At 51.3% G+C, this 22,886-nt stretch overlaps 1 protein-coding gene across 1 annotated transcript; it reads right to left on the minus strand.

Annotated features, from left to right (window-relative positions):
- Positions 1-529: 529 nt before the first annotated feature.
- LOC132479155 (forkhead box protein J1-like) lies at positions 530-14,530 on the minus strand (the record flags this gene model as incomplete). The annotated part of the gene is made up of 5 exons (XM_060082734.1): positions 14,414-14,530; positions 14,191-14,262; positions 3,165-3,326; positions 2,964-3,026; positions 530-1,276 (listed from the first exon to the last, which is right to left on the minus strand). Coding segments are annotated over exons 1-5 (1,161 nt in total), but the record flags the coding sequence as incomplete, so codon positions are not given.
- Between the last annotated feature and the right edge of the window lie 8,356 nt (positions 14,531-22,886).

Here is a 22,886-nt window from a genome sequence, read left to right on the forward strand (position 1 = left end):
CCGCCTAGCTCCTCCTCACAGACTGCCGGGAGAGGCCTCTTGGGTGTTAATTTGCAGTCACCTAATCAGCATGTGTTGTACCTGGGAACTTGCTCTGGATAGAGACCTGGGGAGGAGAGCAGGAGAGAGAGAAGCTTCAGAAGCTAAGGTGTTCGGGGCGGGCCCCGTACTGATGTTTCCAGCTTGGCCAGGGCCCCTCAAAGCCGCAGCTCTCATAGTGCAGGGCCCTTAGCGTGTCTCTGGGGCAGGGAAGAAGTGGATCCATGAAACACTGTGTGTATGGGGGGCTGGGGAGCGGAGGCAGCAATTTTGGTCCTGGGCCCCAATTCTCAGCCTGCTGGACTAGAATCTGAGGATGGCCTGGGCTGGGGGCCGTGTGGCCTGGTGGGGTGACCTGGCCCAGCCCCTGCCTGGGCGGTAGGGTGTCCATGGGCCTGCACTGGCGGGGAGGGGGGCAGTCTGGGCCCAGACTTCGGTGCTGTCTGGAGGTGGCGCAGGGCCTGGCTTCTTACAAGAAGGCGCCCAGGCTGGCCCAGTCATGCAGGTCAGAGGCCAGTGTGGCATCCCCGGCCTCAAAGAGGGGCTCGGGGGGCAGGGAGCTACGGGTGCTCTCGTCCCAGGGGTGCTCCAGGAAGGATGTGGCCAGCAAGGTCTCATCGAAGTCCAGGCTGTCGGTAGCCTGCTCCACTGGAGGCCCCCAGGTAACAGGGCAGTCGATGTGGTGGCCATGGATGGTGAGGTCCACGTCCCCGTGGGAGGCAGGGCTCAGCGGCGGGATCAGCTCCGAGGTCTCCAGCGTGCCCAGCTCCCCGTCCAGCGTGCCAGCGTCCAAGATGGCCTCCCAGTCAAAGTTGCCCTTGAGGGGTTCCAGCTCACCCTGCTCCTCCGGGGTCAGCAGCAGGGGGCTGGAGGGCCGCGGGACCTTGGCCTCCTGCTTGGGCAGCGGCTGTTGACGCTTACGCCCCAGCCTGCCCTCGCCTGCACCCCAGCCCGCCTCCCCAGTGGCCTCCTCGAACTCCCGCAGCAGCTGCTGGGCCTCGGTGCTCACGGTCAGTGGCCCGGCCCATGGGGCGGCGCTGGGCTCTGGCGCGGCCTGGCGGGCAAAGGCCGGGTGGATGTGGACTGGGGGCAGCCGCCGCTTCTTCAAGGCCCCACTCAGCAGCCGCTCGGCGTACTGGGGGTCGATGCGCCAGAAGCCCCCCTTGCCTGGCTCGTCCTTCTCCCGGGGCATCTTGATGAAGCCCTTCTTCAGGGACAGGTTGTGGCGGATGGAGTTCTGGACACAGGGAGATAGGAGAGAAGGAAGACAGCTGGGAGAGTGGGTGGGGTCAGTGATGGGGGGCTCCTAGCGCCACTGCCAGTCCCACCACCACCTTCTCTCCGATGGGGGCAGGGGAGACAGAGGCGCTGCTCCGAGCGGGAGGCTCTGGGACACCAGCCACGGGGCACCAGGAGCTGGGAGTGCTGTCGGGGGCTTTTGTTCCCTTTTGCCAGGATACCTGCCTGCTCAGTCATCCGAGCCCTGAGCCGCAGGGTGGCTCTCAGTGCCAGCCTGTCCTGCCCTCCCTCCCTTACCCCGCTGCTTGCGGCCTCTGCTCAAAGGCCTTGGCTCCCCCAGGTCCTGGACGGCCATCTCCCTCTGCCTGGGCCTGGCTGGCCTTCTCTGTTTGTGAAATGAGTGAGTGGGTGTGAGGGTGTGTGTGTGGCGGGGGGGATGAAGTGTGGGAGGATCTGATGACTTTCCTTGTTTCTAGAGCCGGCTGCTGGCCTGGGCCCTCACCCACCATGTCCCCCTCCTCCCACCCCAGGCTCTGAGGCCTCAGTTGATTATTACCCAGCCAAGAGCATAGCGCTCATTCCTGGGGCCTCTCAGGCTTGGGGTGGGGTGGGGGGTGGTGGAGGGTCTCTGCTTTCTCACCAAGGTTACAAATGGTACCTGCCCCAGGGTCAGGGCCCAAGCAAACGTGGAATAGCTGTGATCACAGGAACTCTGATCCTGTGACCTGTGCCACAGGGAAGGATCTGTGCATCCTCAGGGTCTCTGTCCCCAAGTAGCCCCTGATCCTGATGGTCGAAGAGGCTCAGGGCAGTGTGTGCCCAGCCTGAATCACCATCCTGCCTTGTTCACGCCTGGGTGCACAGTCCAAACCACGCTGGGGCACAGGGGTCTGGGGCCTGGTGGGTGGGGCCGGCAGGTGAGTAGTGCCCCCTGGCAAGACTGGGAGATTTACATGGTGGTCTGGGCCCCTTGGCTGCTCTGTGCCAGGTTCCGGAGACTTGGAACATGAAGCCAGTGTGGGAGGAAAGAGCCCCTGTGGAAAGCACGTGGCTGAGGTAATTGTCCCCCCAGGGAGGTTGATGAGAAGAGGGGGAGGAGTGTAGGCAGGAAACTAGGGAGGGCTTGGGGTGGGGGCTGGCACGGCAGCTTTCGGAAGGCCCCGGAGCCCTTCCACTGGGACACAGATGGCCTTCACACCCTGCAGCACGCCCCTCTCCCCTCCCAGAGCCCCTCCAGCCAACTGAAAGCAGGCGGGATGCAGAGCCTGGCAGGAACGATGCTCTGCCTCCAGTCAGGCCCTGACAAACTGACCTTGAGGAGGGTAGTGTCGAGGAATTCCAGGACTTGGGACAAAAATGTGTCCCTCAGTCCATCAACATACCCTGGGGGGCTGTGTCCACGCATAGTTCAGCCCTGGTCTTTGGGCTGAGCCTGCCGGATGAGTGACAAGTTCTTTCCAATTGAACCTCTAGGTCGGCACCCCTACAGCCCTCTGAACATCCTCCCTCCTCCGTCTCTGAAGTCAAAGGGGCAGCAGTCCAAGCACTGGGCTCCCTTGAGGTCCTTCCTGGACGGCCTTCCTCTCTCGGGGCCCTGGCCGTACCGCGCCTACTTGGCCTGCGCATCTGGGATGTGAGTCCAGTCCGCGCGGGCATGGGGAGGGAGGGAGGGAGTGCCTCCCTACCTGCCAGGTGGGATCAGCGTGGCGGAAGTAACAGAAACTGTCCGTGATCCACTTGTAGATGGCCGACAGGGTGATCTTGGTGGCCTTGCTGGCCTGCATGGCCATGCAGATGAGCGTGGCATACGAGTAGGGCGGCTTCACGTGCGGGTTAGTGGCGTAGTCCACGTCGTCGGGAGGCGAGGCCTGCAGCCCCGAGGGGGCGCTCCGCGGCGTGCACAAGGACGTGGGCTTGCCGGGTGTGTGCGGCTGGTCCGCCGCCAGGGGAGACCCCGGCTCGGCCGAGCCTGACAGCTCGTGGTAGCCGTGGGGGTCGGTGTCCGCCGAAGGCAGGGCGGGGACCTCGGCGTTGAGAAAGGAGAAGTCCTGCAGCCACTGCAGGCTGGTCAGGCTGTCATTCAGGGCGTTGGACTCCTCCAGGCAGCCTTCCGGTCCGGCCTCCTCCGCTGCCCCTGCTCCCGAGACGCGTAGCCAGCTCTCCGCCATATCTGCGGGGACTCTCCGAGGGGGCTGTCAACATCCACGAGCCGAGCCGAGGGTGGCCGCCGAGCTCTCCGGCCCGCTGACTCCCGCCGCTTCAGTTACGCAGCCTCCCGGAAGCGGGCTTCCATCCCGCGATCCGGGGGTAGCCTCCTCCAAACGGAGTGTGGTGCCTGCGGGGACCAGAGCGGGAACTGAGCCCTCTTTCCCCACCCCCGAGGGGAGAGTGTGGGCGAGGGGGGAGGCTCTTACTAAAATCCTTCCTGCAGCTGGGGAGGATCTTTTACTGCCGAGGTCTGGGAAACAGAAGGTGTGCCCGGGGGTCCGACCCACAGGGGGTTCGCCTCGCTCTTTTCCTCTTGGATCTTTTAGAGGAGACTTAATTAGCCAAACGAGGGAAGAGTGTAGGGGCATGCGAGGCCACCCCTTTCTCCCTCAAAGCGGGGAATTAACCCCCCTCTCTCCGTCCACAACCAATGGAAATGGGGCGAGAGAGTCCAGGAGGGCAGTACGACGGGTCGGGGGGTGGGGGAGGTCGTCTGATCTTTGAAAAGGGATATTAGGATGGGGATCAAGGGGAAGGAAGGAAACAATACAGAGAGTTATAAGGGGGTGGGAAGTGAGTGTCCCCCAAACGCCTCTGATGTCAGTCCCTGGGCCCACCACTTCCGTCGGGGACGGATGGGAGAGCGGGCTGGTACTGACGCCCTCCCTTCCCACGGCCTGCAGCCCTCCCCGTCCCTTACCTGGCTCAGAGCGCAGCCCGGGCCAAAGGAAGGTTCTCAAAGAAAGTCCTCCCACCGCCCACCCTCACCGCGGCTCTCTGCTCCCAGCTCGAGGGCCCAGCCAGCAATCCTCGTCGCCACTCACGCCCGACGGCGCCTCTCTGAAAGCCAGCGGCCGGGGACCGGCACTCAGTAGCCGCTCGCAAGGCGTCTCCTGCTGCCGTGGCGACGCCCCGCCCATATAAACAGCTTCCGCTTCTGCCATTGGCCAGGGCATCTCCAAAGAGACCGCGCGCTCTTAACCGCTCTCTCACGCGGTAACTCTCTTCCAGCTCCCTCCTGCCGCCCTCTCCCGCGCGCGACCCAGCCCGCCCCCTACCCGCCACCGCGTCCCGGCTCCGCGCATTCCCGCCCGAGGGCCCCGCGCAGGGCTCGGAGAGGCGCGCGGCTTGGCGCTCCCGCAGAGGCCCCGGGGCCCTCGGCGAGCAGTTCGCCGCGGGAACCGTCCTCCGCCCCACCCCCTTCCCATCTGGGCTGCTCAGAGGTGGCGATGGCTCCTGGGACGCAGCCCGTGGCGTGGGGGCCAGGGCTGGGTGCATGCTTGGGGCTTTCCTTTCCTCTCCTCTGGGCTGCGAGTGGCACTTGCTCACGTTTCTGCGACCTGTCCCGGTCTCCCGACCGAGTGTCGTCTTGGTGCCCGCAAGCAGGTCTGACTCTCCGATGCCACCTGCCGCTCAGGTCCGCAGAAACCGCAGCCCCGGTCGCAGGCACCCCAAGGCGGCTAGGGTAATCCAGTGTTTCCCGGTAAGCGCTCCCTCCCCGCCCCGTCCTCAGCAAGATTCCCAGAAGCTGACATTCCAGAGGCTTCTTCGCAAGTGCTCTCCCTCCTTTCCAGATAGCCGAGGAAACAGAGCCGCTGGGTGAAACCCAGGAAAGCCGTGGACTTGCCAAATTCTTTGACTGGGGTCATTTGCCCCATTAATTTCACCAGCCTTTAAGTGACGGACTAACGGTGGACTGTGGTCCTTCCTCCTCCCCTCCCCCAGCCTCCCTCCAGTCACCAGCTTTCCTGCTCTTCAATTACTGAGGAGCTGCAGTTGGAAGTTCTCTGGTTGAAGGGGGTGGGTGGAGGTGAGGGCTCCTTATCAGGCCTCTGCGCAGGAGCTGTGCCCGGGGGATGGTACACCAGCTCCCACCCAGAAACATGTCTTTCCCTTTACCCCTTGCCCTCTCTCACTCCTCCATGTCCAGCTTGTCTTGAGTCAAAGTTTTTTTTTTCTTCCCAAGTATTTATTGTTTTATTTTAATTTTTATTTAATTTTTATTTTTTTTATTAGTTTCTGCTTTATAACAAAGTGAATCAGTCATACATATACATCTGTTCCCACATCCCTTCCCTCATGCACCTCCCTCCCTCCCACCCTCCCCATCCCACCCCTCCAGGCGGTCACAAAGCACCGAGCTGATCTCCCTGTGCTCTGCGGCTGCTTCCCACTATCTATCTACCTTACGTTTGGTAGTGTATATATGTCCATGCCTCTCTTTCGCTTTGTCACAGCTTACCCTTCCCCCTCCCCATATCCTCAAGTCCATTCTCAAGTAGGTCTGTGACTTTATTCCTGTTTTACCCCTAGGTTCTTCATGACATTTTTTAAAAATTCCATATATATGTGTTAGCATACGGTATTTGTCTTTCTCCTTCTGACTTACTTCACTCTGTATGACAGACTCTAGGTCTATCCACCTCATTACAAAGAGCTCAGTTTCGTTTCTTTTTATGGCTGAGTAATATTTCATTGTATATATGTGCCACATCTTCTTTATCCATTCATCCGATGATGGACACTTAGGTTGTTTCCATCTCCGGGCTATTGTGAATAGAGCTGCAATGAACATTCTGGTACATGCCTCTTTTTGAATTATGGTTTTCTCAGGGTATATGCCTAGTGGTGGGATTGCTGGGTCATATGGTAGTTCGATTTTTAGTCTTTTAGGGAACCTCCATACTGTTCTCCATAGTGGCTGTACCAATTCACATTCCCACCAGCAGTGCAAGAGTGTTCCCTTTTCTCCACACCCTCTCCAGCATTTATTGTTTCTAGATTTCTTGATGATGGCCATTCTGACTGGTGTGAGATGATATCTCATTGTAGTTTTGATTTGCATTTCTCTAATGATTAATGATGTTGAGCATTCTTTCATGTGTTTGTTGGCAGTCTGTATATCTTCTTTGGAGAAATGCCTGTTTAAGTCTTCTGCCCAATTTTGGATTGGGTTGTTTGTTGTTTTGCTATTGAGCTGCATGAGCTGTTTTTAAATTTTGGAGATTAATCCTTTGTCAGTTGCTTCATTTGCAAATATTTTCTCCCATTCTGAGGGTTGTCTTTTGGTCTTGTTTATGGTTTCCTTTGCTGTGCAAAAGCTTTGAAGTTTCATTAGGTCCCATTTGTTTATCTTTGTTTTTATTTCCATTTCTCTAGGAGGTGGGTCCAAAAGGATCTTGCTGTGATTTATGTCATAGAGTGTTCTGCCTCTGTTTTCCTCTAAGACTTTGATAGTTTCTGGCCTTACATTGAGGTCTTTAATCCATTTTGAGCTTATTTTTGTGTATGGTGTTAGGGAATGATCTAATCTCATACTTTTACATGTCCCTGTCCAGTTTTCCCAGCACCACTTATTGAAGAGGCTGTCCTTTCTCCACTGTACATTCCTGCCTCCTTGATCAAAGATCAGTTGACCATATGTGCGTGGGTTTATCTCTGGGCTTTCTATCCTGTTCCATTGATCTATCTTTCTGGTTTTGTGCCAGTAAAACACTGTCTTGATTACTGTAGCTTTGTAGTGTAGTCTGAAGTCAGGGAGCCTGATTCCTCCAGCTCCGTTTTTCGTTCTCAAGATTGCTTTGGCTATTCGGAGTCTTTTGTTTTTCCAAACAAAGTTTGAAATGTTTTGTTCCAGTTCTGTGAAAAATGCCAGTGGAAGTTTGATAGGGATTGCATTGAACCTGTAGATTGCTTTGGGTAGTAGAGTCATTTTCATGATATCGATTCTTCCAATCCAGGAGCATGGTATATCTCTCCATCTATTTGTATCATCTATAATTTCTTTCATCAGTGTCTTATAATTTTCTGCATACAGGTCTTTTGTCTCCTTAGGTAGGTTTATTCTTAGGTATTTTATTCTTTTTGTTGCAATGGTAAACGGGAGTGTTTTCTTGATTTCACTTTCAGATTCTTCATCATTAGTGGACGGGAATGCCAGAGATTTCTGTGCATTAATTTTGTATCCTGCTACTTTACCAAATACATTGATTAGCTCTAGTAGTTTTCTGTTAGCATCTTTAGGATTCTCTATGTCTAGTATCATGTCATCTGCAAACAGTGACAGCTTTACATCTTCTTTTCCAATTTGGATTCCTTTTATTTCCTTTTCTTCTCTGATTGCTGTGGGTGGGTGGAGGTGAGGGCTCCATATCAAGCCTCTGCGCAGGAGCTGTGCCCGGGGGATGGTACACCAGCCCCCACCCAGAAACATGTCTTTCCCTCTACCCCTTGCCCTCTCTCACTCCTCCATGTCCAGCTTGTCTTGAGTCAAAGTTTTTTTTTCTTCCCAAGTATTTATTGTTTTTATTTTTATTTTTATTTTTTTATTAGTTTCTGCTTTATAACAAAGTGAATCAGTCATACATATACATCTGTTCCCACACCCCTTCCCTCATGCATCTCCCTCCCTCCCACCCTCCCCATCCCACCCCTCCAGGCGGTCACAAAGCACCGAGCTGATCTCCCTGTGCTCTGCGGCTGCTTCCCACTATCTATCTACCTTACGTTTGGTAGTGTATATATGTCCATGCCTCTCTTTCGCCTTTTCACAGCTTACCCTTGGTTGAGAGTCCGCCTGCCGATGCAGGGGACATGGGTTCGTGCCCCGGTCCGGGAAGATCCCACATGCCACGGAGCGGCTTGGCCCATGAGCCGTGGCCGGTGAGCCGGTGCGTCCGGAGCCTGTGCTCTGCAACGGGAGAGGCCACAACAGTGAGAGGCCCACGTACCACAGAAAACAAAACAAAACAAAACAATACCATTTGTATTTCCACTAATAAACTCAAATTATCTTTGCTTTTTCCCATCACACACCCCAGAGCCTTTTCACAGAATTGTCACTCGTCCCCTGGCCACTATCCTGCCGCCTGTGTGATACTCCATCAGATTCCTTGGAGGCCCGTCTACCTAGCACGGCCTCGTGATTCTAATCGGCTCACCACCTACAATGGTCAACTCAGAGTTCCTCCCTTTGTGAACCTTGCAGAACAATCTCAGAACATACCATCGCCTCCCCCCCCCCGCCGCACCGCATTTGTCTTGGGGCCAAAGAAGACCCAGAGGCTTCTTAGGGGAAGAGGTGCTGGAATGACACGGGTCCTTTCTCAGCATCACTCCCACAAGGGTGATGAGAGCAGCGAGGATGGGGACCTGAGCCATACTTGCCACCAGCTGGGGCTCCTGGCAGACCACCTTTGGGCCTGGGGAGGGTGGACCATGGGTTGCTCCCCGGGCTCCCTCCTTGTGGGCGCTCCGTGAGGGGAGTGGCATCCGTGTGGGGAGGGAAACAGCGTGGAGAGGGAGACCGAGTGCCTGAGAAGCTGTCCTGACGGCCAAGCCAGCCTGAGGCACCTCAGTCATAGGATGGAACTTTGAACTTACAGCTGAGCGTGGTGAGGTCTGTTGATTCCACGGGAACTACCACAGTGGATGATCCTGTCATTAACCTGACATTAACCCGACAGATGCTTCCAGAGAGTTCCCCAGCTCTTTATTACCAGTGTGACGCTAACAGCAGAACCCGAGAAACCTTTTACCAAGAGAGCAGATGCACTTTCCTTCTCCCGTAAGAGCCCTTGAGACCTCGGGGTGAGGCTACGATGCGACCCTCAACTCCCTCTCCCGGCAGCCGCCACTGTCATTCGGTTTCATGTCTGGCCTGAACGGTGAAGCCAGTTTAATCTGAGAATGGCTGGCTCCCGAGATCACTGTAAAGAAGCCCAGGCATTGTTTTCCTTCCAGGTCTCGCTCCCCTGCCGCCATCCCAGAGTGGAATAAACATCCACCAGCAGGTTGGCCCGAAGGAGTTAGGGAGAGGAGGAAGCACAAGGCCTGGGGTCAGTTTCCAACAGCATGGGTGGCTGAAACAATTCCCAGGAGCTCTCTCTGCCAAACTCGGGGGTTGGTGGGCGGCCACTGCGGGGAGGCAGGAGCCTAGATTCCTCTCTTGAAGCCCAGTGAGCAGCTGGCCGGCACAGCTGCCCCAGACTCAGGGCGGAGTGAGGGCAGAGATGGCATCTTCCCCAACTAGTGACCAAAACAAATCCTGCCTGTAACCTTTGCCACAGAAGCATCCCCGCTTTTGTGGAACAGGGATTAATCTAGTCTCACAAATATTTTTTTTCCTGGAAAATTTCAGCATATTAAATACAGGCTCTTGCCAGTTAGGAATGGAAGCCTCAGCGAGGGCCCCTCGGATGTGCGCGTGCCCAGCAAGCTTGGGGTTGGGTGTGGGTGAACATGAACTTTCACACGAAGTCTGGATAACCTAAATGAGTTTCAAAATAAACAAACTGGACAGACAGACGTACATTTGGCAAAAAGACATGAGAAACCAATGGACAGACAGAAGCCAGGTAAAGAGTGGGAAGGCAGGAAGTGAAGTGTACCCTGGACCTCAGCCGCTCTGGCCCAGGCCTGGCTGGGTCAACGCTAAGTGGAAAGGCTGGCGAGCCCCTGGGAAGGCCGTGGGAGGTGTCTCTGGGGATTACGGCTTCCTCCCCCACAAGCCTGCATGGGGCCAGAGGGGTGAGGACCTGGGTCTTTTGCAAGCTGATGGAGAGTGGCAACCACAGGAGTTTGTGTCCCTCCAGCACCTGTAGCCACGTTGCCAAGGGAGTAAAGCACTGGACCCACGATGGGACGTGGCTGTCCTGAAGCTTAAACATGTCCAGGGCATGTTTAAGAGATTACAAACCATGCAACATGAAGGCAGTCTCTGCCGTGAACCCAGAAGGGGCAATTTCGACCTAGTCCACCGGGCAAGACGTGGCTTTAGAGCCATGGTTGGTGAAGCCCTTGGTGAGCATGGAGCAGGGGGACATCAGTGCCCAGAGTGTGACTGACAGGTGGGCTCCTCCTGAGAACTCATCCCGGATTCAGTTTAGTGTCATGAGAAGGAATAAGGGGCACGTTGATGGCCCTGATTGAATTTACAGAGTTAGGGCTCCAGGGAGAAGAGTCACCCTCGACCCCTGATCGTTCCTTTGGGATCCAAATCTAGGGAGCACAAGGCAACTGGTGGTCGCCCAGGGCTCACTGGGTCACAGAGCTAGTCTATAAAATGCAGCCTTTGAAATTCCTCTCTGATCCTAACTAACCACTCTCCTCTGAGGGGGCTACAGGTTCCCTTTTCAAGGGCTCAGGCTCTCTTTCCAAGACCTTATCACAGACGCCGTGTCTGCCTTAAACTGCCTGTTGATGGAAACAAGACCAGGCCCCCTGCCATGGGATCTGCAAGATCATGATGGAGAGGACACGGCCAGGTCAAATTGGAAGGCTTTGGAGGTATTTTTGTGCCTTTCTCCATGCCCAAATAGTTTCGCTTAGAGCAGAGTCGCTCTTTGCCCAAGGACTCTCCCGAGGCCGCCTCACTTCCTTTCAGCAACTGGCTCCCAGCACCTTAGCAAAGCCCATGCCTTCTTGCAGGAACTGCAGGGCAGGAGATGGGTGTCCCAGGGTGAGAGCAGGGGTGCGAGCAGGGGAGCGTCTCCCACCAAGTTCCTGTTCAGCAGACTGCCACTCACCGGGTAAGCAGACCGCAGAGCTCAGCTTATTGTCCAGTGCTTTCATGCTGGCGATGTCAAAGTCATTGTTATTGTCACACTCCATACCTAGAAATGCGAATGTCCTCTGGCCTGTAACGGAGTTAAGGCAGTTAGAGAGGACCTGGCTGTGTTTTTCTCTGCTTTGCTGTCCTTAAAATAAAAATCTTAAGGATGGAGACAAAAAACATCAAATCATATGTTAAAAAAAATAAATAATTAAAATTAAAAACAAGAATTAAGTGGGTAGAGTGGACAATAAAGGAAACTGTGTGGGTACGTTTGTGTTCTCGCTCTGTTCTGCTCTGTTTCCTTAACTGGCCCCTTTCCAGCCTTCGTTCCTGGGAAATCAGACCCTGGGGAGGTCTGTGGGATTCGGACACGCAGACCCGGGCCCACAGTAGAGCTAAGCCAGGCTGGAAGAGCTAGGAGAGCCACGGGGGAAGTGACCCCGGACTCCGGCCTGTGTCTGTCGGTGCACGTGGGGTGTGTTTATGACCACAAGGCTCTGCGAAATGACTAATACATAAAATGGCAATTAAAGCTCTTTGGTCCCGTAATTTTGCACCTCAAATCAAAGAATCGCATTGTTCACAAAATTATGATTTATTTTCTTTGAGGCTTAATTTGCTATTCTGAGGATGTTTTAAGGGGCTGACCAGAAACCTACAGTCGTGTAAGATGGGAAGGGGACAGTTTTAGATGTCACTTTTTCAAGCTCCCCACTCGGTTTTTTTTCCTTGGTGAAAGGTAGAGGAAGAAACATACATCTACTGCGTACGGTATGTCAGGTGGAAACCACATATGGAATGTCAGGCGGAAACCACGTACTGCCCTGTGCCTTTTAGAAGCAAATATTCTACTGGGGACGGCAATCACAATGGAGATCTCGGAGCCTTGTGCCCTGAAGACATCAACCGAGGGGAGGTAGCGCCCAACCCCGGCTTGGTTGGCGTGTGCGTGCGGCAGAGGCACAGCCTGGGCGACCACCCCTCCTCCGGCACTACTTGGCCAGGAGAGAGTGGTCATGTGCGGATGCGCACCCCTGCACACCACACCGCCCCCCAAGCAACTGCCATGGCCAAAGCAGAGGTGACTAGTGTGACATCTGCATCCAGGCTGGGATCCAGGTTTGCTCTGGAGGTTGCCCTTCTGTGGAGGCACCTCAGAGGAGCAGAGGGAAGAGACACCGGTTCCTGGGACGCCTGGTCCTACACTCCCAGGTGGGATTCCCAGCTCGCCTAATCCCCCCACCCCGCCACTTCCTTGCTCTATATGTAGGTCGTTCCTTCGCTTCTCGGCTTACTAGAAACAAAATTCTTCCGATTGAAGACATGATTGACCTTATATACAAAACAGAAATAGAGTCACAGATGTAGAAAACAAACTTATGGTTATGGCGGGGGGCAAGGGAGGGGAGGGATAAATTGGGAGATTGGGATTCACATATATACACTACTATGTATAAAAGAGATACGTAATAAGGACCTGCTGTAGAGCACAGGGGACTCTACTCAGTACCCTGAAGTGGCCTATATGGGAAAAGAATCTAAAAAAAGAGTGGATATATGTATATGTATAATTGATTCACGTTGCTGTACAGCAGAAACTAACACAACATTGTAAACCAACTCTTCCAATTTAAAAAAAAAATATCTACTTGAGGCCTGAATGATGGTAAAGAGACTCGTGCCAATAGCCTACAAACACTAGTGTACGCTGAGCTGCTAACGTCTCTTCACCTCACCTTTGCTGTGCCGCCAGGGCTGTGATCCTTCTGCTACTGTAACATCAGCCGTTTTCTTCACTAAAGCAGGAAAACCTACTGCCTAACAGTCGGTTCCCCCAAGGGGAGGAAGCTGTTCTCCTGCTGTAGCCGAACTTTGGGGCTGCTAGAGCAGTTCTGTGAGACTCAGCTGAGAAGCTGAAGCAGGAAGGAAGGTGATGGCAGTTGCCCAAGAAGCTTCAGGATCTACTCAACGTAGGTGGAGAACTCCATGTATCTACTGCAGCCTTGGCTCAGAGGCCCAGAAAGAGCCAGGAAGGCTGCTGACGTCCTCAGATACCCTGCTTGCTTTGATATTCCATCAAGAAGACGACCTTTCCCCAAAGCCACACCCTTGAGCAGTGCCACCAAGTCACACCAGTGCCCCTTTCTGTACCCTTCAGAGAATACCCGGGAAAGAAATATAATAAAAGGGAGCAAAAGACCAGGTCTTTTACCATCTTCTTGTGTGGGTGATCCGTCCTCTTCTTCTAGAACATCATTTCCCTAGGACAGAAGGAAGGCACTGTGAGTCCATAAAGCAGTGAAATGAGTCTACTGATTGTCAGAAGACAGAACTAATCACCCTCATGGTATCCATACATTTCCTGTCCGTGTGAGATGGCTGGGAGGCCCAGCAGAGGCAGATTTTGCTTGGCGAGGCAGGATCGGCCCGTAGGGACCAGGTCTGAGGCACGTTCCAGAGGGACCAGGTCTGAGGCATCTTACAGAGTGACCCTGGGACTGTCAGGAATAGCCTTGGTAATAGTTTAGCTCACACTGTTTCTCTCAGGTGGAAATCAAAGTTGTCAAATGAAAAAGCAAACCGTGAGATCATAAATCTTTCAGAATCCCTTTAGGATCCCCAATCCCATCCAGATACTCCTTTGAGAACATCTGGCTCAAGAGAAAGTTGTAGAGTCCCCACTGGGAGCTGGGCATTCCATATACTTCGGCCACACCTCCATCAGAGCACTTCTCACGCTGAGTTATAACTCTGATTCCTCCATCAGACGGAGCTCCGGGATGGGTGGGATGGGTGGATTGGGGGTGTGGGCAGACAAAAGCCATGTCACTCGGTCTTTGTGTCCCCCAGTGCCAGGAAGATGTGAGATGCCTGTGCCAGGTAAATACTAAGTGAATTGGAGGACAAACACCCTCTCAAAGGTCTGGCCTGGAAGACTTCCCTCTGGAACTCACCCCACGCCTATTACGCTGAGACCAGCGCCCTCTGCTAACCGGACAGTCCCTGTGCCTGCACCCTGTCTCTAACAGATCCAAGTGCACAACCGTGGAAGGCTTCTTCCAGAACAGCCCCCATCCTATTTGCCTCCTCTGCCAGCGCCGGCAGTCCCTCTGACCGGCGAGGGGCACCAGCGTCCACCTTGCTCTTACCTCTGCATCCTGCTCTTCGGCGGTGGTGGCGAGGCCCGCAAAGTTGCAGTCTGGAGACGACGCTGGCGTCACCTGCAAAGGAGCCACAAAAGTCAAGGTGCAGATGCCACCGGCTCTGCTACCCAGCTCGCCTGGCAGCAAACCCAAACCAAGTCCTCAGGACAGAAGTGGTGCCACATGGAAGATCACATCTGAGGGAGTCTGTGATTCAACGACACGGTACCCTGTTTTCCAGGGCTCCCCTCCCGAGCACTGGGGTGCTTTGCCGATCTCCCTGGCAGGCCCTGGACTGAGCTCCTTGGGACTCGAGTACAGAGCAGAGCAGAGCGGCGAGGGCCATCCCATGCTCCTCTCTTATGTCTCCTTCTTCTGAGGGGGTCCTCCTGGCGGCCCGGGGGCAGGGGAGAGCCTCCCCGTCCTCTTCTGTGCCAGGGGCGATGTAGGAGCCGGATATGGATTAGGCGGTGTCGGTGCTGATCTGGGAGGACACCATGGACATGACCGACTGGGCCAGACTGCTGCTGGCAGGGTCTTTGGAGACAGGAATTGGAGGAAGGACACGGAGGTCAGGCCCGGCTGCTGTGAGTGCACTGGGAGCAGAGCTCTCTCGCTGCACCCGGGCAGTGAGGACACCAGCGGCCTAGCCTTGCCCTCACCAAATAGGGTTTAGATGGAAAGTTTTCCAAGGTTTGGCTCCTTTATGTTTTAGAACTCCAAACTCAACCTCAGGGATGAGGGATTTGCTTTTCCCTGTCATAATGTTAAAGAAACACTTATGACAGCAGGACTGGGAGTGAGATACCTGCTTCTCCCCCAGCTCAGCCGCTAGACCGCCCTCTCATTGCAAGGGAGCGAGTCTTACTTCCTCTCAAGCTGGGGCCTATTTTGTCTGCCGCTTAGGTATTAAAGTGCTGCTCCCTAGTCCATCCGGGAGGAAATATTAGAAGCACTATGGACTCGGCTGACGGGGAAGGACCTGCAGTTGTTCCCACCCACCATCATGTACCTTCTGGGGAGGAAATTGTGGAGGAGAGAGGCGTCCCCGTGCAGGACGACTGGTCAATAGCTCCTTTCGGTGACAAGGTCAGGTTCTCACTTTCTGGGGTGATGCCACATTCCTGGGTGGGAAAGAAGTAAGCGCCAGTCAAATATGTTAGAGGGGAGGAGTCAGGGCAGGGCACCCGTGCGAGGAGGAGGAAAGGGGATCTGGGAAGGGCGGCAGGAGGCGACATGCAGAGGGAGGGCTGGTCTCTCCTCTCATCACTTCTGTGCACCCCTGACCTAGAGTGGCTGTCTCCCGGGGGGAGGTGCAAGCACATCCTGCCCGAAGCCCAGCAGCTGCTGGAGCCACACAAAGACCGCAGCTCAGGTGACACTGGTCACCCAGTAGCTGTGACACGGGAACACCCCAGGTTTCCCCAGGATTACTAACAGCTCTCCTTTTTTTTTTTTTTTTTTTTTTGTGGTACGCGGACAAATAGCTCTTCTTCTGAAGGGAGAGAACACAGAACCAGCGGAGGCCCCGGTACCTGCTGGGCTTCTCCTCTTGGATGGAGGGTTAGTTCCAGCTTGATGGATCTAATACAAACACCGCCTGTCCCTCAGCCCACGCCCGGCACCCCCATCAGTCACCTGGGCTCGCAACCTCGGTGCACCCCAGGGCAGATGCAAAAGCCTACTGATTCTCTTTCTACAGCCACAACTAAAAGTTCACATGCCACAACTAAGGAGCCAGTGAGCCATAACTAAGGAGCCTGCTGGCAGAAACTAAGACCCAGTGCAACCAAATAAATAAATAAATATTAAAAAAATAAAATAAAGAAATGAATCCAGACTCTACATTATATATAGGAACTTGCTTTTTTTTTTTGGTAAACGATGTGGTCCTAGATATATTTGCACCTCAGTGGATACAGCTCTACTTTAGTTTTGCCTGAATACCAGTTCATAGTATAGATACACTATAATTTATTTAACAATTCCTGCCTGATGTGTGGAAAACCCACACACATCTAGTGTCAAAAGTGAATCAGGAGGGACTTCCCTGGTGGCCCAGTGGTTAAGAATCTGCCTGCCAATGCAGGGGACATGAGTTTGAAACCTGGTCTGGGAAGATCCCACATGCCGTGGAGCAACTAAGCCAGCGTGCCACAACTACTGAGCCTGTGCTCTAGAGCCCGTAAGCCGCAACTACAAAGCCCATGTGCCACAACTACTGAAGCCCACATTCCTGAAGCCCGTGCTCTGCAAGAAGAGAAGCGACTGCAGTGAGAAGCCTGCGCACTGCAATGAAGAGTAGCCCCTGCTCACCACAACTAGAGAGAGCCGCATGCAGCAACAAAGACCCAATGCAGCCAAAAATAAATAAATAAATAAATTATAAGTGCATTGGGGAAAAAAAGTGAATCAGGGACTTCCCTGGTGGCACAGTGGTTAAAAACCGCCTGCCAGGGCTTCCCTGGTGGCGCAGTGGTTGGGAGTCCACCTGCCAATGCAGGGGACATGGGTTCCTGCCCCGGTCCGGGAAGATCCCACATACCGCAGAGTGGCTGGGCCCGTGAGCCATGGCCGCTGAGCCTGCACGTCCAGAGCCTGTGCTCCGCGACGGGAGAGGCCACAACAGTGAGAGGCCTGCGTACCGCAAAAAATAAATAAATAAATAAATAAAAATAAAATAAATAAAAAACTGCCTGCCAATGTAGGGGACACAGGTTTGAGTCCGGGTCTGGGAAGATCCCACATGCCATGGAGCAACTAAGCCAGTGCACCACAACTACTGTGCTCGCATGCCTCAATTACTGAGGCCTGCGCACCTAGAGCCCATGCTCCACAACAAGAGAAGCCACTGCAAGGAGAAGTCTGTGCACCACAATGAAGAGTAACCCCTGCTCACCACAACTAGAGAAAGCCGGCGCATAGCTAACGAAGACCCAACGCAGCCAAAAATAAAATAAATAAAAATTAATTAAATAATTAATTAATTTAAAAAATGTGAATCAGCATTGTAGTAGAATACTGAGAGAAGAGGAAACACACAGGAGTATGTTTTTCCTTTACATGGACACTCAGAGAAGTGAAATAGCTGGGCCACAGCTGAAAATTTACTAAATATTGCCAAACTGAATGCCCAAAACAAAAACAGTTGTACTACAGTTATAAAGGAAGGAAGAAGGAAAGAAGATAGCAGACAAAAGGCAAAAAATCCAATCTAATACACACACACACACACACACACACACACACACACACACTCGGTAAAGAGGCCCATTCCTTCCATGGACTTTACATTGTGCTATGGACTCATGTCCCCCTCCCCCATTCATACCTTGAAGCTCAACTTCCAATGTGACTATATTTGGAGATGGGGCTTTTGAGAGATAATTAGGGTTAGATAAGGTCATAAGGGTGGGCCCCTCCAGATGGAATTAGTGGCTTTATAAGAACAGAGAGAGAGATATCAGTCTCTCTCTCTTTTTTTTCTTTTTGGCCACACCATGAGGCTTGCAGGATCTCAGTTCCCCAACCAGGGACTGAACGCGGGCCACGGTAGTGAAATCCGGGAATCCTAACCACTAGGCAACCAGGGAACTCCCAGTCTCTTTCTGTCATGTGAGGACACAGTAAGAAGGCAGTCATTGCAAGCCAGGAAGAGGGCCTTCACCAGCAACCCAGTCTGCCGGCACCTTGATCTTGGAGTTCTCAGCCTCCAGAACTGTGAGAAGTGAGTATGTGTTGTTTAAGCCACCCAGCCTGTGGTATTTTGTTACGGCAGCCTGGGCAGATGAATACAGGCTCCAAGGCAGTAGATACTGGGGTACTTGTGACCAACCGGTCTGGTTACACTGGGGCCTGGGCACAAACCAACCTGCAGACAAAACCCGTGCAGAGGATCCCATTTAAGTGGTAGCTGCCACCAGGGACTGCTCCTCCGTGTCCTCTGCCTTAACTTCTCCCCTTCCCTCAACTCACACTGCCCACAACTTTTGAATCTGCACCATCCTTATTTTTTAATGCTGCTATCCTAGTTCAGGTAGTTTTCATTCTTAACTAAAACTATGACCTCTTAACTGGTCTCCTTAATCTCCTCCCTTTCTGATTCACTCTACACTGTGAGTTGATTTAAAGAGCTAACTTTCTAAAATGGAAATCAAATCACAATAGTTGTCATTATTTGAATTCTGAAAATATTCCAGCAAGATGGATATTTTTTAACTTTTTTTTTTAATTTTTAATTTTTTGGCTGCACCATGTGGCTTGTGGGATCTTAGTTCCCTGACTAGGGATTGAACCCAGGCCTGCAGCAGTGGGAGCATGGAGTCCTAACCACTGGAGCACCAGGAAATTCCCAAGATGGTTTTTGTTTTTTTTCCGGTACGAGGGCCTCTCACTGTTGTGGCCTCTCCCGTTGTGGAGCACAGGCTCTGGACGCGCAGGCTCAGCAGCCATGGCTCACGGGCCTACCGATCTGCGGCATGTGGGATCTTCCTGGACCGGGGCATGAACCCGCGTTCCCTGCATCGTCAGGCAGACTCTCAACCACTGCGCCACCAGGGAAGCCCTAATTGGGAGTTGTTATTGCAAAATCTCTAATCAATCTTCCCTTCTTTTGGTATTTTTTTAAAAATTGAGGTCACAGTAAAATAAATTAGATATCCTGCCTATAAGTGGAAAATACTAATCTTCACCTATTTATTTTTGAACCAATGGAGTTATATCCTTGATTATTGTAGAAAATGGAGTTGTACTTAAAAATAACTTCATACAAAATTAAACTATGGGAAAAAATTTTAAAAATAAATAAAAAGCAAAGGAAATAAAAAGAAAAATTAAAATATGGAAAAACTGGCTATGGAAATCCTATTACATTTTCATATATTTGAAAAATCTTCATCTACATGGCATTTCAATAACATACTTTAAGCTTAAGGTCACAAAAATAAAAGGAAAGTAACAAAATTGTATTTAAGCACCTCTAACTGTTCAAGTCAATTCTAATGCTACAGTGCTGCTTTTGTTATTCATGTTTTTTACCTATTTAAAAAAATTATACGGACTTCCCTGGTGGCGCTAAGAATCCACCTGCCAATGCAGGGGACACGTGTTCGAGCTCTTGACCGGGAAGATCCCGCATGCCGCGGAGCAACTAAGCCCATGCGCCACAACTACTGAGCCCACGTGCCACAATGACTGAAGCCTATGCGCCTAGAGTCCGTGCTCCGCAACAAGAGAAGCCACCTCAATGAGAAGTTCACGCACCGCAACGAAGAGTAGCTCCCGCTTGCTGCAACTAGAGAAAGCCCGCGCCCAGCAGCAAAGACAAAACACAGCAAAAAATAAATTAAATAAATAAACAAAATTTAAAAATTATATAAGTAATACATGTCTTTGACAAAAAAAAATACAAAGAAGTACGTAATTTAAAAAGTTATAATCTGGGCCTCCCTGGTGGCGCAAGTGGTTGAGAGTCCGCCTGCCGATGCAGGGGATACGGGTTCGTGCCCCAGTCTGGGAGGATCCCATGTGCCGCGGAGCGGCTGGGCCCGTGGGCCATGGCCGCTGAGCCTGCGCGTCCGGAGCCTGCGCGTCCGGAGCCTGTGCTCCGCAACGGGGGAGGCCACAGCAGTGAGAGGCCCGCATACCGCAAAAAAAAAAAAAAAAAAAAAAGTGATAATCTGGGCTTCCCTGGTGGCGCAGTGGTTGAGAGTCCGCCTGCCAATGTAGGGGACACGGGTTCGTGCCCAGGTCTGGGAAGATCCCACGTGCCACGGAGCGGCTGCGCCCGTGAGCCATGGCCGCTGAGCCTGCGCGTCTGGAGCCTGTGCTTCGCAACGGGAGAGGCCACAACAGTGAGAGGCCCGCGTACCATGAGAAAAAAAAAAGTGATAATCCAACACTATGAAAGGTAACTCCATTATTAACAATCAGTTTGCAGCCTTCCAGATTTTCCTATACATATATAAACACATTCAGGTTTTCTGTTTTGCTTTATTTTGATATTTAACCTAATTGGGATATTACTCATATTGATCTGCATGTTGTTTTTTTTCCTAATGTACTGTACTCATCTTTCCATGTCTGTACTTATGGATTGACCTCATTGCCTCGTTGTGTTTTTTTTTTTTTGGCCCGCTGCGAGCAGCTTGCGGGATCTTAGTTCCCCAAACAGGGGCTGAACCCGGGCCTCAGCAGTGAAAGCGCCACAGTTCTAACCACTGGACCGCCAGGGAATTCCCAAACTCATTGTTCTTAATGACTACATAATAACCACCTCTTGGGCTTCCCTGATGGCGCAGTGGTTGAACGTCCGCCTGCCGATGCAGGGGGCAGGGGTTCGTGCCCCGGTCCGGGAAGATCCCACATGCCGCGGAGCGGCTGGGCCCGTGAGTCATGGCCGCTGAGCCTGCGCGTCCGGAGCCTGTGTTCCGCAACGGGAGAGGCCCCAACAGTGAGAGGCCCGCATACCGCAAAAAAAAAAAAAAAAGAAAGAAAGAAAGAATTTTCAAATATGTAGATATTTTCTTAGTTTTTTTCTTGTTTTCTATCTTAATTGCATCACTGTCTGAGAATGTACTCTGTATGATTTAGAGCATTTGAATTTGTTGAGACTTGTTATATGGCCCAGCATTTTCATAAACATTCCATGTAGACTGGAGAAGAATTTGTGATCTGCAGTTGTGGGTGCAGTATTCTCTATATATCTATTAGGTAAGGTCTGCTTATCCAGTTGTTCAGATCTCTTTCTTACTAGCTCTCCATCTGCTCATTTTAAGAGTTACTGATATATGCATCTTCCACTATATTTGTAGATTTGTCTCTACCTTTTTGCAATTCTGTCCATGGTTTTGCTTTCTATATTTTGAGGCTATGTGTATTAGGCACACACAAATTCAGAACTGTTATGTCTTCTTGGTGAATGAAGCATTCCATCATTATGAAGCATCCCTCTTTACTTCCAGTCATGCTTTTTTGCCATAATGCCAACCTTCTTTTGGTAGTTTTTGCATGGTTTGTCTTTTTAAATTTTTGTTCTTCTTTCAAAAATTGTGGTACAATGCACAATTTACTGTTTTAACCATTAAAATTTTTAAAAATTGTGGTAAAAACTCTGTTAACATGAAGTTTACCATTTTAGTCATTTTAAAGTGTACAGTAAAGTACATTTACATTGTTCTGCAATTAATCTCCAGAGGTCTTTTCATCTTACCACACTGAAGACGCTATATGTGTATCCAGTTAACAATTCCCCATCCTTCCTTCCTACCCCCTGCTTGGCAATCACCCTTCCTACTCTCGAAGAATTTGTCTACTCTAGATGCCCTCATACAAATACAATCAGACAGTTATTTGTTTCTTGCTGCTGGTTTATTCCACATAGCACAATGTTGTCAAGGTTCATCCATGTTGTAGCATGTGTAGCATTTCCTCCCTTTTGAAGGCTGAGTAATATTCCATGGTGTGTGTATACCACATTAAAAAAAAAAAACCTATTCATCTGTTGATGGACGCTTGGGTTCCTCCCACCTTTTTGTGATTGTGAATAATGCTGCTATGAACATGAGTGCTTAATATCTGTTTGAGTCCTTGCTTCCAATTCTTTTGGTTATATACCCAGAAGTGGAAGTGCTGGGTTATATGGTCATTGTTTAATTTTTTGAGAAACTGCCATAATGTTTTCCATAGTGGTCGCACCATTTTACATTCCTACCAGCAATGGACAAGTATTTTAATTTCACTACATCTTTGCCAACGCTTGTTATTTTCTGTTTTTTGTTTTGGTTTCGATAACAGTTGTCTAAATGTGTGCAAGGTGATACTTACTCTGGACTTAAGTTGCTGTCAAAAGCAAAGGACCTTAGGGCACAAGGACCCCAAATCTTAGAATCACCTCCCTGTTCTGTCTACCCCTGATAGTTTTCACTCTTATTAACCTACCAGATGTTTCCAAGCAGATGTTTAGAGGAATACATTGTCTATTTTGTTTTAGTAGTCCTTAGTGGGGGGGGGGTTAGTCTGAATTATCTGGACCACCATCACTTCTTTTCTGTATTTCAAGAAGAAATGAAGTGGGCCTTAAAAGTAGAAGGAGAGTAGGAGTCCATGGATTTAATATTTCTTTATTTTTTAACCCACGTTATCTCCCACGTCTATATTTTAAGTAACCTGGAGTAGATATCCTGGCTGAGTACTCGCAGTAGCTCACATTAACAGGCAGTGAATTTTTTTTTTAGATTAAGTGGGAATAAAAAGAGAAGAAAATCCATGGAAGAAAAAGGAGTGGAAGAAGAAAGGGAGAGAGAAGGAGGACCTAGAGGGATAGAGATGGAGAAGGCAGAAAAGCGGGAAAAAGAAAAGAGAAAGATGAAGCGGGGAGAACTGAATTAAAGGAAGCTCCATTTAGTTTTACCAAGACCTGTAGCCAGTGCTTCTGTAGAAATCCAGAGTTACTACCTGCTTAACAAGCAAACAAACAAAAAATTCCTTTCACATTGTCCTTTCCTTGCCAACCATTCACTTATTTTCATGACTGGTCGTGGAAAAAGGAAACTAATTCATTCACTCAACAAATATTTATTAGGTACCCACTATATGCCAAGCTCTGTTCTGGGCACTGAGGAGAAACAAATGAACAAAACCTACACAAGCCCTTGCCCTCACTGAACTTCTGTTCTAGTGGGCCACTGTACCCAAGGTACAGT

The sequence above is a fragment of the Mesoplodon densirostris genome, chromosome 18 (assembly GCF_025265405.1).
Source record: "Mesoplodon densirostris isolate mMesDen1 chromosome 18, mMesDen1 primary haplotype, whole genome shotgun sequence".
NCBI lineage: Eukaryota > Metazoa > Chordata > Mammalia > Artiodactyla > Ziphiidae > Mesoplodon > Mesoplodon densirostris.